The 15,936-nt window shown below is 41.7% G+C and overlaps 1 protein-coding gene across 1 annotated transcript in view; it reads left to right on the top strand.

The window, feature by feature from the left end:
* The window catches only part of wdr59 (WD repeat domain 59), a 39,459-nt gene that overhangs the window by 4,675 nt on the left and 18,848 nt on the right, over window positions 1-15,936 (top strand). Inside the window, exons 6-18 of the mRNA XM_056278683.1 lie at window positions 1,115-1,152; window positions 1,307-1,395; window positions 1,606-1,722; window positions 2,072-2,149; window positions 3,297-3,453; window positions 6,380-6,459; window positions 6,564-6,693; window positions 10,172-10,290; window positions 11,504-11,668; window positions 12,936-13,031; window positions 13,849-13,953; window positions 14,804-14,925; window positions 15,116-15,269. Coding sequence (XP_056134658.1) covers window positions 1,115-1,152; window positions 1,307-1,395; window positions 1,606-1,722; window positions 2,072-2,149; window positions 3,297-3,453; window positions 6,380-6,459; window positions 6,564-6,693; window positions 10,172-10,290; window positions 11,504-11,668; window positions 12,936-13,031; window positions 13,849-13,953; window positions 14,804-14,925; window positions 15,116-15,269 — 1,450 coding nt within the window. The remainder of the gene's footprint in view (window positions 1-1,114; window positions 1,153-1,306; window positions 1,396-1,605; window positions 1,723-2,071; window positions 2,150-3,296; window positions 3,454-6,379; window positions 6,460-6,563; window positions 6,694-10,171; window positions 10,291-11,503; window positions 11,669-12,935; window positions 13,032-13,848; window positions 13,954-14,803; window positions 14,926-15,115; window positions 15,270-15,936) is intronic.

Raw genomic sequence — 15,936 nt, 5'->3', positions numbered from 1 at the left:
TTAATAGTGATAAAGCTGAGGTCCTCCTAGTTGGCACTAAATCTACTTTGGCCAAAACTGATAGTTTTTCTCTTACTATTGACAATTCTATAGTTCCCCCATCGCCCCAGGTTAAGAGTCTGGGTGTCATCCTGGACAGCACATTATCTTTTGAAGCCCATGTCAACAATGTTATTCGGTCTGCATACTTCCACCAACGCAATATTAATCGTCTCCGGCTGTCACTTACACCTAAAAGCACAGCCATACTCACTCACACCCTGGTTACATCCCGTATTGGCTACTGTAATTGTATCCTTTGGTCTTCCCCTCAAGTGTCTTCATAAGCTTCAGTTGGTCCAGAATTCAGCTGCCCGTATCATTACCAGAACTCCTTCCATAGATCATATCACTCCTGTTCTTCAGCAGCTCCATTGGCTCCCTGTTAAATACCGTATTGACTTCAAGATCCTGCTCCTCACCTTTAAGGCCCTTAATAACCTAACTCCTTCATATCTTTCTGAACTCCTTCATATCCACATGCCCTCCTGCACTCTCAGATCCTCTTCTGCTCTCCAACTCACTACACCATTGGCCCGCTTGACTACCATGGGGACTAGAGCCTTCAGTCGTTATGCCCCCCGCCTCTGGAACTCTCTCACACAAGAAATTCGCAACATTGACTCTCTTTCAACCTTCAAATCCCATCTCAAAACGTACCTTTTGAAACTGGCATATTCAGTCTGATCCATGCTTCATTGAGTTTTGTGCAGATGTTGATTTTATACCTATCTGTTGTATTGACTTTTTATTGTCTACCCTGCTTTGTTTTGATTTTATCCTGTCTGATACAGTGCTACTTGTTTTTACTGTGTTCTGTAAGGTGTCCTTGAGTGCTCTGAAATGCACCCACAAATAAAATGTATTATTATTATTATTATTATTATTATTATTATCTGCTTGACTGTAACAACTTCACAGTGCATACATTTTATTGTGTCCACCTAAAGTGATGTTAGCCTCCCCACACCCCCCAGTTTGGGAACCACTGATCTAATGTAACCTAATCCAATTGTTACCATAAAGATTTTTGCTGAGGAAGGGGCTTTTAATTTTTCTATCTTTGATTTCCCAGAGATACACGGAAACCCACAGTTGCACTATCTGCTGTCGGTAAGTATGTCATAATTCATTTAACTTAATTTTGTCAAGCAGTTACTCAGACTCTATTGGGAATCTCTCTTGAATTCATCTTGTTTTCATCCAGGCTTCTTTATATCAAATTGTCTTTCTTACCTTTTTGTTTTGCTTGGTTTTGTTTCCTCAGCTGGGGCATCTCAAGTCAAATGGAACAGAAGAAACCAGCACCTCCTTGCCTCCAGTCATGACGGTGATGTGCGAATCTGGGATAAAAGAGTGAGTAATGTGCTTGACTGTTGAGGAAGAACTAAGTGTTGAATTTTCTCCAAACCATGAGCAGAGCATATCACTTTATTGCAGCAAAAAATATTCAATGTAAATTTCAAAAGAAACTGAAACTCTTTTCGAAACTCACATTCTACCCAGTAGTTGATTTTGTTGAACTTTTCTTTCTCTGATATTTTTTTTTATATTTGTCACTACTAGAAACCAAACACAGCTGTTGAGTATGTAGCAGCACACCTGTCGAAGATCCATGGTCTGGACTGGCACCCAGACAATGAATACATCCTGGCCACCTCCAGCCAGGACAACTCTGTCAAGGTAAGACGAACTCTCACAAGGGACCGGAATCTAGTTTATTCTGACCACGGGCCTACTGACCAGAACCTGTCTTATCTTGACCTCTGAATTTACCACATGTTTAGCAAACAAAAAATGCAAAATCTAATTCTAAAGCACATTCTACGACATATAGTATGTTTCTTTACATTTAACTTTACCGGTACTTAAATGTATTTCACAATCATTTTGCTCTTCAATATACAACATCAGAAGGATCAAAAATAATAAGATTCCATTGTAATTAGTATACTTTTTTTTGTCTTGCCATGTTCTTTGATGATTGAAACAGCCAGCATTGACCACATTTTGTCTCAATCTCTCTGTGTAGTTTTGGGACTACAGACAACCAAGGAAATACCTTAACATCTTGTCCTGTCAGGTTCCAGTATGGAAGGCCAGATACACAGTAAGTGACTGGTTACACAACTCTGGGTTCACTGGATTAGAATTTTTGTTGTGTAATGCCTGTGTCTAACATTATCTTAACAGGGATCAATGGAGTATTTAGATGCGTGGGTGTGTCCAAGTTTTTGTACTTGTTCCTTTTCCTGCTGTAAGAGCTGTTCCTGTTCCTATGAGAGAAAGCTATTTCTGCATGTATTTATAATCAGATATCTTAAAACATCCATCCATCCATTATCCAAACCACTGATCCTGCTCAGGGTTGCGGAGATGCTGGAGCCTATCCCAGCAGTCATTGGGTGGCAGGCGGGGAGACACCCTGGACAGGCCACCAGTCCATCACAGGGCCCACACACACACACATACATACACATACACACACACACACACACACACACACCCCACATTCACACCCAGGGACATTTAGTACGGCCGATTCACCTGACCTAAATGTCTTCTGACATCTTTTCTTTGGATCTTAAAACATTTGTCGTGCAATTATTTAAGTAAGATAAGATAAACTATTGAGTCATATTGGTAAATTATTGTGTAAATGCAGCCGACATAAAAATTGCAAAAAGCAGATACAATACAAACATAGATTGTTCTGAAACAACTCTCACACCTCTGCTTCTGTGTGTGTGTGTGTGTGTGTGTGTGTGTGTGTGTGTGTGTGTGTGTGTGTGTGTGTGTGTGTGTGTGTGTGTATATGTATGTGTGTGTTGCACACGCAAGAAGATAGGAAAGGACTTCCTCTGGGTCATCCTCATTTTCCTCCTCTAGGATATTGGGTAGTCTTTTCAAAACAAACACCAGGCAGGACAGTTATGGGAAGTTGTCTCCATGGTGACGACTTGTCCCTGTAGACAGGTGGCATGTTGGGTGTGTTTATCTGGATGTGTGTCTATTGTCTGTGAATAACTGTGTGGCAATGACCGTGATGTTCAAGCTGATGTAATGTTCAGTCCTGCATAGTGCTTTGAACAACAGCCATTGTACATCACTACATCTCAGTGGCCCGAACAGTTCCATAACGAGACCAGTTAGTTGGGTTTATTTGAACTCTAACCTGAATATTGTGTGTGTGTCTGTGTGTGTGTGTGCATGCGTGTGTGCGTGTGGATACATATGTGTGTTCACCCCCCCCCCAGCCTTTCTCCAGCGGTCTGGTGACTGTCATGGTTCCCCAGCTGAGGAGAGAGAACAGCCTGTTGTTATGGAGCACCTTAGATCTCAACAGTCCCGTCCACGCCTTTGTTGGTCACGATGATGTGGTCCTCGAGTTCCAGTGGAGACCACAGAAAGAAGGTTACGGAAAAAAATTTCACCTTTATCTCACATCAAGACAACTTTGTTTTAAGATAAATTATGAAAGGATATGAAAAGATAAGATAAAGCCTTGTACAGACTGTTTTTAATTCAGACCCTCTTATGTCGTGTTTTAAAATGCAGTCAAATGCATGCATTATGGGTAGGGATGGGTGCCGAAACCCAGTATTAAATGGGCCCCGGTGCTAAATTATTAAAGACTGTAGTATTGATAAGATCCACATTAATGGTTCTGCTATTGGTATCGGAGAAATTAAGAAAATAACATTTACGTATATAGCCTTAATAAATAGGAACTTTATCTTGCACCTTTTATCTTACCAACTCCATTTCTAATTTGCAATAAAATTAAAACATTTGTCTATGATGCATTTTTGCTATTCCCAATCCAGAAGAGAGCTCTCTCTCCTAGCCTGTCGTATGTGCGAGCCGAGGGGCGAGGCCAGCTCTTCCTGCCTCTCTCTCTCAGATGCATGCGCACACACGCGTACACACATGCACAGACCCACAGAGCCTGCTCTTAGTGACAATGCCGGAGAGACCTAAATGGTCAAAAGTCTGGTTATACTGGATGCCGGGGGAGTGTAGCGGTCTATTCCGTTGCCTACCAACACAGGGATCTTGGGTTCGAATCCCAATGTTACCTCCGGCTTGGTCGGGCGTCCCTACAGACACAATTGGCTGTGTCTGCGGGAGGGAAGCCGGATGTGAGTATGTGTCATGGTCGCTGCACTAGCGCCTCCTCTGGTCGGTCAGGGTGCCTGTTCAGGGGGGAGCAGGAACTGGGGGGAATAGCATGATCCTCCCACGTGCTACATCCCCCTGGTGAAACTCCTCACTGTCAGGTGAAAAGAAGCGGCTGGCAACTCCACATGTATAGGAAGAGACATGTAGTAGTCTGCATCCCTCCCCGGATCGGCAGAGGGGATGGAGCTGCGACCGGGATGGCTCAGAAGAGTGGGGTATAATTGGCTGGGTACAACTGAGGAGAAAAAAGGGGGGGAAATCCCCCCCCCCCAAAAAAAGAAGTCTAGTTATACTTCATTTGAGTCAATGCTGACAGTGCTCATTGCCACATGTGCAACAAGTCTTTTTTTGCATGTTAGGGCATGTAAGGGTGGAAACAAGCAATATTTTGAAACATCTGGTGAAAGTGCATCAAATACAGACGTATCTCGTAGTTCATCTCTCGTTGCCCCATCCACTTTAGCTATGTTATGTATGCTAGCAGCCTAGAGCCCAAACGGAGTTAACTAAATTATACAAACATGCATTAATGATTAAAAGCAATGCTTTGTCCAGACATGAGAAAATAAAGCAATGTTAATTCTATTCTTTATTTGTTATGTTTTCCTCTTAAAAAAATAGCAAAAAGAACCATTAAGAGTACTGTTAAAAGTACCGGATTGATAAGTAGTATTGGTAAGAGTAGTAGTAACGTTAAAATCTTAACGATACTTATCCCATCCCTAATTATTGGCAAATCCTAAATCCCACACATTTTGTTCAATGTGACACGGTCCATGTCTGCCAATTGGATGTGGCCTTTTTGGCTGCAACAGAGTTCTACCAGTGTAAGAATGTGTTTCTTCATGAATCATAATGATTGACCAAAAACACATTATGGCCCGCATACCAGGATATGATTGTAAACACAAATGCAAACAGTGTTAGTGAAAAGAAACCATTCCCTACCTTTCTTTCCTCTCTGGTTTTTCTTTTTTCTTTCTTTCTTTCTTTTTTTTTTCTTCATTTGGCACAAAGCACTGCCAGCATCACAGCCACAGCTTGGCCAGATTATTAACAAGAATCTAGATTTTAATTATAAAAAAGCAATCAGTACCAAAATGATCATGGTTTATGATAGGTTAAGATTTAAAAAGTAAAGATAAGGTAAGCAGTGGTAAGATAAGCCAAAATAGGATAGAATAAGATAACGCTAAAATAAGATTGCATGAGATAGGATAGAATAGCACAGTATGTGAAAAGATAGAATTAATAAATCCATGTAGGGAAGCTGAATAGTGCAACAGCAAGCCAACGCAAAACAGCGCAACAATGCAGACTTAAACAGCGCAAGAGACAAAAAAGAATATAATAATACAAATACTGTAAAACGTGCATGCGGGCATTCGGGTAGCGTAGTGGCCTATTCTGTTGCCAACCAACACAGGGGATCGCTGTTTGGAATTCCCGTGTTACCTCCGGTTTGGTCTGGCGTCCCTATAGACTCAATTGGCCGTGTCTGCAGGTGGGAAGCCGGATTGTGGGTATGTGTTCTGGTCACTGCACTAGCGCCTCCTCTGGTCAGTCAGGGCGCCTGTTTGGGGGGAAGGTGGAACTGGAGAGAATAGTGTGATCTTTCCATGCACTACGTACTCCTGGTGAAATTCCTCACTGTCAGGTGAAAAGTGGCTGGCAACTCCACATGTATCGGAGGAGATGTGGTAGTCTGCAGCCCTCCCCGGATCGGCAGAGGGGGTGGAGCAGTGACCGGGATGGCTCAGAAGAGTGGGTTAATTGGACAGGTACAATTAAGGAGAAAAGGGGGGGGGATGTATGTGGTATAGCATGTGCAAGGATATCCCTCCAAAATAATGTCCTCTCTATGTAAGTAATGAACAGACAGGACAACAGAATCAAACACTGTCATCTGAAATTGAAAATAATCTTCGATAATTATAATTTTAGTGTCCTACATAAAATTACTGCCAGAGGAGATTCACTGCTATAAGAAATAGGGATTCTTGCTTTTATCTTTTGTTAGCGTTTTGCAAAGGAGACCAGTATTGACTCCTAATGCTGACCCTGAAGGCAAGACACATATTCTAATCATACTTTCCACCAACTGAGATTAAGTATATGTTGTTTAGAACCTAACATCTTCACTTTCACTGTATTGCAGGCTCCAAGGATTATCAACTAGTCACATGGTCTAGAGACCAGACACTGAGAATATGGCGTGTGGATCCCCAGCTGCAGAAGGCAAGTCCGTATGAATCACACCCTCAAACCAGAAATGAAAACAGCAAAATGACTTTTTTCTACGAAGTGTGTGCATTGACAGTAACATGTGCAATGTTGTTCAGCTGTGTGCCAACGATGTGGTGGAGGATCTGTTGGAGGGTATGTCTCTGACCATTGAACCAGAGAAGATTTTGGCTTCCCAGGAACCTGAGCCCCAGCATGGCAACATCCTATCCATCAGTGACCAGCAGGGTGAGAGAAAAGCAAATATACGCTCTTTGACCATGCACTCTGAAGAATGTTCCCATCTAAATGTTTAGCCAGTCACTTTATTACCAATGATTAACAACAATTTAAACAGTTGTTAGATATATCCAGGTGTCACAAAGATGCATATTCAGGATAAACTTGAGTTGTATGATCAGGGATAGACACTAATATTTTTAAGCACTGGCCCTATGGGCCACCAAGCCCCTAAATTTCGTGGCCAAGCCCCTAAATTTGGTGGCCAAAGTACATTTTTGATGGTCCAAATGTAAAAACACAGAAAAGGCAATTTAACACAACTTAACACATCAACAAACAAAAAGACATCAACAAAATGAAAATATATAGTAACTATTTATTTAAACTGAAAACTCAAGTTCATTTGTAAACATACATACATATTCTCTGTCTCTTAGTTCACAGTCTCTTTTTCACACCCTCCTCCATGCCTCTGCCTCATACACGCTCTCTCAATCCCTCCATCCCTGCCTCCCTCCCTCCCTCCCAGCATTGTGCCTGTCAGTCATGTCTGCAATAAAAACATTATAAAAAGCAGTAGAAAACCTATAACATATACTTCTAACTGTAGCCGAAATTGTCAAAATACATGGGCAGAATGAATATTTTTTTATAATTATTAAAACTGAAAACTCAAGCTTTTGTAAATATACGGTACATATATTCTCTCACAGTCTCAGTTCAGTCTTTTTCGCATCCCTCTGCCTCATACACTCTCTCGCTTGCTTGCTCCCTCCCTCCCAGCATTGTCCCAGCGTCAGTCATGTTTGCAATAAAAACATTACAAAAAGCAGTAGAATTATAATCCGCAAGAACCAAAATATAGCGGGCTTGGCACAACTTCTCCAGTGTTGGTTCCCAGGTGTCATTGTAGATGTGAGGAATGAATCTACAGCAGTAAAGTTACCGACAACAACGTTAACACCATTAACTATGAGCAACTAGCCTCAATACAAACAGAAAATATGCTATACGAGCTAGCCAACAATAGCCTACTGCTGATGAAGAGTAGCTAACGTTACATTATTTGTCCAATAAATTAAGGTAGCTGCTCTACATAGTAGCATTAGCACTACATTAATTTGCAGCATATAAACCTAACCAGCTAGCTAGCTAACTAGATTAAAATTAAACCAAACCACCTTGCTATGGCTTTGTCTTTGCATATTCATGCACCATGTCCACGCCGTTCTTGATAAGTAGTTGGATAAGCCCAGGGAAAGCACTGAAGGCGATTTCGTTATGTACAGACAAGGCTCAGTGTTTTCGGTTTTTATTTTTCAAAGCCATCCAGCATGCCGAATTTCGCCACAAGAGGACACTGTTACATAACCTCACACGAAAAGGAACAACTTTTGGATCCATGGAAACATAAAATCCACGTGAAAATCAGTTTAAACCGACCTGCTCCTTTTAAAAAAATCTGGATATTTTTTGGTGAAAATCGGTAAAAACCCGAAAACGCTGAGCCTTGCGTACAGAATAGTATGCGATGTTGAAATTTTTAATCATTTTCTCCCGTTATCCACTCTCCATTTGATGTATTTGTCTCCCCATGGATGTATTGTATTTTCAGATGACATAACTGCAAGGTGTGCAATTGTGCACCTTGTGTTGTCCACTTTTTCCATGAATTGTGATGTGGTGTTTTCTGAAGGCATTGTTTCCGATGAAAAATGAGCTAGACTTCTTTGCTTGTTGAGGAAACTGGCGGCACACCGCAGTACGTTACGTCCTTTGATGTGTCATATTCTAGCCACTTAAACTCCTGCTTCTATTCACTCCTAAATTTTCATTGTCGTTCCTTTTTTTCATTCATTGAGTCCACCTTTTGTGTTTCTGGTTCTTCTGTAGGGATCATGTTTGCAGCTTGAGTAACATTAGGCTTAGTAAACCCATATTTCAGCAGCCCCGACATATCGGCAGCTAGGCGGCGATGAGTAAAATTAAGTTATTGTTAGCTGTTTTCATAGAATGTTGAATTAAAAGGCGGGAATGAATCGGGATGTTTGTGGAACTCTGATGCTGCGTTTGCAAAGGGCAGTGGGTATTTTCTTTAATTATTATTATTTAACCACCATATATCCCCACCTACTGGGGATATACACTACCGTTCAAAAGTTTGGGATCACCCAAACAATTTTGTGTTTTCCATGAAAAGTCACACTTATTCACCACCATATGTTGTGAAATGAATAGAAAATAGAGTCAAGACATTGACAAGGTTAGAAATAATGATTTGTATTTGAAATAAGATTTTTTTTACATCAAACTTTGCTTTCGTCAAAGAATCCTCCATTTGCAGCAATTACAGCATTGCAGACCTTTGGCATTCTAGCTGTTAACTTGTTGAGGTAATCTGGAGAAATTGCACCCCACGCTTCCAGAAGCAGCTCCCACAAGTTGGATTGGTTGGATGGGCACTTCTTTGAGCAGATTGAGTTTCTGGAGCATCACATTTGTGGGGTCAATTAAACGCTCAAAATGGCCAGAAAAAGAGAACTTTCATCTGAAACTCGACAGTCTATTCTTGTTCTTAGAAATGAAGGCTATTCCATGCGAGAAATTGCTAAGAAATTGAAGATTTCCTACACCGGTGTGTACTACTCCCTTCAGAGGACAGCACAAACAGGCTCTAACCAGAGTAGAAAAAGAAGTGGGAGGCCGCGTTGCACAACTGAGCAAGAAGATAAGTACATTAGAGTCTCTAGTTTGAGAAACAGACGCCTCACAGGTCCCCAACTGGCATCTTCATTAAATAGTACCTGTTAGAGCCTGTTTGTGCTGTCCTCTGAAGGGAGTAGTACACACCGGTGTAGGAAATCTTCAATTTCTTAGCAATTTCTCGCATGGAATAGCCTTCATTTCTAAGAACAAGAATAGACTGTCGAGTTTCAGATGAAAGTTCTCTTTTTCTGGCCATTTTGAGCGTTTAATTGACCCCACAAATGTGATGCTCCAGAAACTCAATCTGCTCAAAGAAGTGCCCATCCAACCAATCCAACTTGTGGGAGCTGCTTCTGGAAGCGTGGGGTGCAATTTCTCCAGATTACCTCAACAAATTAACAGCTAGAATGCCAAAGGTCTGCAATGCTGTAATTGCTACAAATGGAGGATTCTTTGACGAAAGCAAAGTTTGATGTAAAAAAAATCTTATTTCAAATACAAATCATTATTTCTAACCTTGTCAATGTCTTGACTCTATTTTCTATTCATTTCACAACATATGGTGGTGAATAAGTGTGACTTTTCATGGAAAACACGAAATTGTTTGGGTGATCCCAAACTTTTGAACGGTAGTGTATGATGGCCACAGAATAACTTTTTTACGGCCACGGGCCATAGTTAATGTCGAACCCTGATGATTGATCATCTTAATGATCATCTTATTCCATTAAAATTGTCAGGACATAACCATCTGCTCTGTTTCCTTTTTGTCCTGAAGACCAGGACGGTGCTCTGAGGTCTAGTGGACACCATGAAGCCCCGGGTGCCGGCCTGCCCCAGACCCTGCAACAGGAGTTCTCCCTGGTCAATCTGCAAATTAGGAATGTCAATGTTGAGGTGAGCCAAATATCCACATTTCATCCAAGGGCAGCCATTTACTGAATGACGGTAATTACGTCGTCCCAAACAGCATCATATCAGAAAAGATGATGCAGACACAGAGCCTGCTAATTTAAGCACACCACAGAGCACCAAGACATTTTTCTGCTGGAACCAGTGTAAACATTTTTTACATTTTTTTAAAAATTTTTTTGCTTAAATTAGTTAGTATTGTAACGTGCATGGATAAGTAGACACGCTGGCCACTGGCTGGCGGGTCTGACCCTTTAGTCGAGCGGTTAGCGATGTCTCCTGCGGTGCGGGCGATACAGGTTCGCTTCCCGGCTCCGGCAGTTCCTGTGGTTGCGTTGTCCCCCGAATTCGCTACATTGGTGTCAGAAGTGGGATGGCAACCGTAAGGCCATCGGAAGCGTATGCGCCCTGAGGTTTGAAGGAGCTGATATGCTTAAGCGCGGGGACGCGCTTCCCGAAGGAGGGGGTAGTGTAACATTCATGGATAAGTAGACACACTGGCCGCTGGCTGACGGGTCTGACCCTTTAGTGGAGTGGTTAGCGATGTCTCCTGCGGTGCGGGCGATACAGGTTCGCTTCCTGGCCGCGGCAGTTCCTGTGGTTGCGTTGTCCCCCGAATTCGCTACAGTATTGATTGACCCTCATACTGTTAGTGACGCTGCGAGAACAAATCAACCAATCCTATATCAACTATACTATCCCAAAAAACATTTTCCATATAATGTTTCAGTTGTTCCATTCTTTTTGCCTATGGACTATATCAGATCACTGATATTTGTACTATTTGTGTTTGTAACCTATGGGAGAATAGCGCTGACTGAGACCAGTAGTTCAGTTTATCTGTCAGTATAACCATTTCAAATGCCCCTCTTACCCTCCCATCCTCTTATTCTATTACCCAAGTCAAGCTGAAGACTGAGGGAGATTACAAGTCATTTACAGACTTCATTTTTTTATCATTCCTACATAATATTTTTACTTTTTACTCTGTTTTGTCTTATTCTATTTTCCTGTTCTACTTGATCTTTGATTAGTTTTGTTTAATTTGTTTCTCTTCTTCTTCTTCTTCTTCTTCTTCTTCTTCTTCTTCTTCTTCTTCTTCTTCTTCTTCTTCTTCTTCTTCTTCTTCTTCTTCTTCTTCTTCTTCTTCTTCTTCGTCTTCTTCTTCGTCTTCTTCTATTTATTTGTCTGGCACCAGATGGATGCTGTGAACCGAAGCTGTGTCGTCTCTGCACACTTTGGGAGTCACCAGGTTCGGCTGGTGGTGAAGTTTCCCGCCCACTACCCCAACAACGCTGCTCCCTCCTTCCAGTTTGTCTCCCCCACCACTATCCCATCTGCTATGAGGACTAAGATCCAAAAGGTAGGGTAGTTCAGATGGGGTAATCTTGGGGGAATTCTGGTGGCTCAGTTGGTTGGCACATAACATGTTGGGCAAAGGGTGGCAATTTGGGATGGAATCTGACCCATAATATTTTTTACATGACTTCTCCCTCTCTCCACCCTGTCCTCATTCTTGAAAAAAGAGGCTCTTTTCAGTGCTTCAAAATCAGCTTTATAATCTTTTTACTTTTAATCTTCGATTATCATCTGAAGTGGGCAATATCTTTTAAAGTCATTCAAATATTAAATGCTACATCACTTTTGAAACCCTCATCATTGCACAGTTTGTGTCAATAAGTACAAACTATGTTGTACTGAGACTTCATAGATTATAGATTACCATCGTGTAACAATGAAGACTGTAAGAAAGGGAAACAGATGATCCACTGTGGCGACCCCTAACGGGAGCAGCCGAAGGTAGTAGTAGTAGATCATGTAACAATGAAGACTATGTGAAGAAATCTGTTATTAAAATAATTTTATGCCTGAGAGATGCAGTGAGCCTGCGATATTAAACTTGAAGGTAAAATGAGTAGGATTTTCCTAAAAATCAATGTATAGACTCGTACAAAAATAATCCCTCTCATTCATCTTTTATGACCCACTAGACATGTGTGGCAGTGTCTCTCTGTATCTGCAGAGATCCCGTCCTCTTCCTGTATTTTTTTATTTTGCTGTGTATGGGGCATTTCTGGGCATTAACCTTTGGGCAGCAGGACTCCATAAAAACGTAGCGACCAGGAACCAGATCGAGATCGTGAGCATGCATCCAAGAGGAAGCTACGACAGTGGCGGTCACAGCACTGAAAAATGCAAATATAGTGAGGCGAAACACCAAGTGGACAAAGCTCGTTCCAAAACGAGAGTGTATCTGGGGTTGGCTTTCACCCACTGGCAAGCACTGAAGGAGAGGATGGGAATGAAGAGCAACACAGAGTTGTCCTGTACACTGGGATGTGTTCTGGCAACTGCGGTCAGGGGACGCGCACTTCTGGTGTCGTTGAGCCAGGGAGGAGGGACTTTACTAACCGCACCCGACAAATCCTACTCATTCTACCTTTAAGGGAATGATTTTGATTTTTATAGTGACAAGTAAGATGCTCATCGCATTATTTCACACACAGACATAGACATTTCACACACACATTTCATTTTCATCTGAACATAAAATGCTCCATTGCTGTTAGTTGGCATTTTTCATCCTGATGAGCATGATGATGATAAGTCTGTGTGTATGGCGTTTGTAGATTCTGACGGACACCTCACTTCAGAAGGTGAAGAGGAACCAGAATTGTTTGGAGCCATGCGTTCGACAACTTGTTTCCTGTCTGGAGTCTGACATGGTGGGAATCACACACGTACAGGCACAAATGATATGTACACTTACCCATATAAAAGTAAGGTAACACTTTAGTATGGGGGACATATTCTAAGTAAAAAAACTTAATTACTAGTGAATTAGTAATGATCAGGATGTCACTTTAGTATGGGGAACATATTCTAAGTAACAAAAACGTAATTTAGAGTAATTTAACACTATTAACACTTGTAGTTTTGTGTTTTGTTATGTAAGAACAGACCATATTCATTAAGTGTTAGTAAGGGAGAATAACTCTTCTTGTGGTACTACCATCTTATAAAGTCCATACTAAGCAAAGCATATTGAGATGGTACTACTAATAAGCAATAATTCTGAGGTTATAGAGGGAAAACTCATAGTTAATGGCTTACTGGTTGTATAATAAGGCCATGCAGAATAAGGCATTAATGAGTACGTAATAATGACCAATTAAGAGCCAATATGTTGCTAATTTGCATGCTAATAAGCACCTAATTAATGGTGACTATGTTCCCCATACTTAAGTGTTACCAAAAGTGAATATATTACACCATGTTATAACACTGCATGAACACAATGAATGCACACAAATGTTGTCATTTCAACTCTGAGAAACTCCTCCAGTTTAATCTGTATTTTTCTGTGGAAGTGCTCCTATCTGTTACCTTCCATTCTGGAGTCATGTTGGAGTATTGCTTTAAGGAATGTTTTAAAAGGTTGCCTGCAAGGCAGCATGTGCACCATTCTCCTTTTGAGAAGTTTAATTGTACTGCAGTTATCTATGCTCACACCTAACACAAAAGTTTCCTCCATATGCTTAGACCCAAGAGGATGGTCCCACCATCAGCCCCTACGTTCTCTCAAACCCTGTGACGCCCGCCCTTCCTGCTTTCCCCAGGGTCACCAACACTTACGGTTCCTACCAGGTGCAGTGTACCATTACTTGATAACAGTCTCTTTGTTCTCTTGAGGTGGGGTCTTGTGAGGCCTTTGCCTGCAGTGTGGGGTTTCAATTGTTTTTGTAAAAATAAACTGTAGATGGTAAATTTTGTCCTCACTATGTATGTAAATTGTGATGAGGAAAAAAATTTTTTTTTAAACCCTTGAAAATCTTGAATAGGTTCATAAACTTATGAGACAATAAACCTATGAGAAAAACATTATCTTAGTTTTAATGATACATCAAAATCTCCAGACACTGGCTTAGTCGGGCGTCACAGACACAATTGGCCGTGTCTGCGGATAGGAAGCTGGATGTGGGTATGTGTTGTGGTTGCTGCAGTAGCACCTCCTCTGGTCGGCCAGGGTGCTTATTCAGGGGGAAGGGGGGACTGGGAGAAATAGCGTGATCCTCCCATGTACTACGTCCTCCTGGTGAAACTCCTCACTGTCAGGTGAAAGAAGCGGCTGGCGACTCCACATGTATCAGAGGAGGCATGTGGTAGTCTACAGCCCACCCCGGATCGGCAGAGGGGGTGGAGCTGCGACTGGGACGGCTCAGAAGAGTGGGGTAATTGGCCAAGTACAATGGCGGAGAAAAAGGGGGAAATAATTCCAAAAAAAAAAGTCCAGAAATATCCATCACTCAACTGGCTAAATGTCTTTAATAAGGTGCAAGGAGAATAAATATCCACAAAGGAATAAAAAGGGCTTACACACACTTAGATCTGTGCAAATTTAATTTGATAAGCTGGGCTTTCGTTCCAGACCTTCACCGGAGTATACATAGTAAACAATGGGTAAACAGGAGTAAAATTGGTTATTTTTCCCCTCCAGGATGCCAATATTCCCTTCCCCCGGACTTCAGGGGCCCGATTCTGTGGTACTGGGTGTCTAGTCTATTTCACACGGCCGATCACTATGCATCGCTCTGTCCCCCCTACTGAACCCACTCCTAGGTGAGATAATGTTCTGAAAAAGTTTCCATATTAAGTCTTCATTGCAAATTTAAGAGATTGGTTGGATTTGTTTTAACTTCTAACCTGGATGTTGTGTGTGTGTGTGTGTGTGTGTGTTTATTTGGATGTGTATGCATGTGTGTGTCTGTATGTAAATATGTGTGTGCGCCTATATGTATGTTTGCTCCAGGTCCCTGTCGGCGCTATCTGCCTACCACAGTGGTGTTCTGACTCCCATGAAGATGCGGACTGAGTCTCAGAGCACGCTCAGGTTATACAGTGGCAGCCCCACCCGCTCTGATAAAGACACTGTCTCCATCTCCTCCTTCTACTACAAGGAACGGGTGAGCTGAGCAAGGCCATCTCTCTCTCTCTCTCTCTCTCTCTCTCTCTCTCTGGGCTCTGTTTTAATGATCTAAGGGCACGGGCTAAAGCAGTATTTCCCAAACATTTTTTTCTGGGGACCCACTTTTTAAAAATGACAAACCATCATGAACCAATTCACAATAGACCTTATCTAAATGGTGAGAGGAGAACATTTTTTTAATGAATGCTCCTGATCATTTTCACTGCCATTTCCACATCACCTTATATTATCTTGAATAGGTAAATGAGTCATTTCGAAGAGATATACCTTTGATAAATCACAATGTCGTTTTATGCACGTGTTATTGAAAACATACACATGTTGAATACTTTATAAATGTAAGTAAAGTCAACAGGTTATCTCATTGTTTTTATTTCCTCTCATCAGTAAAACAAGATACAGGTAGTCCCCGGGTTACGAACGTCCAACATACGAACTCCTGTACTTACGAACCAACCTCCATAAAGCCTATTATTTTTTTTAAAATCGAGTTCCACACAATGGTTCGTACTAAAGAACGGACAGACTACTTTGCGCGATGTTCAGAACACTGCGCGTCTTAGGCAGTTTGTTGGCCTGAGGGAAAACAAATGCCACGCTGTCGTCACCATTTTAAGTCCAATTGAAACATCACTGTGTGTGTT

This window comes from Lampris incognitus, chromosome 4 (assembly GCF_029633865.1).
Source record: "Lampris incognitus isolate fLamInc1 chromosome 4, fLamInc1.hap2, whole genome shotgun sequence".
Classification (NCBI taxonomy): Eukaryota; Metazoa; Chordata; class Actinopteri; order Lampriformes; family Lampridae; genus Lampris; species Lampris incognitus.
The sequence above is the reverse complement of the archived record's forward strand: the minus strand, read 5'-3'. Positions and strand labels throughout refer to the sequence as shown.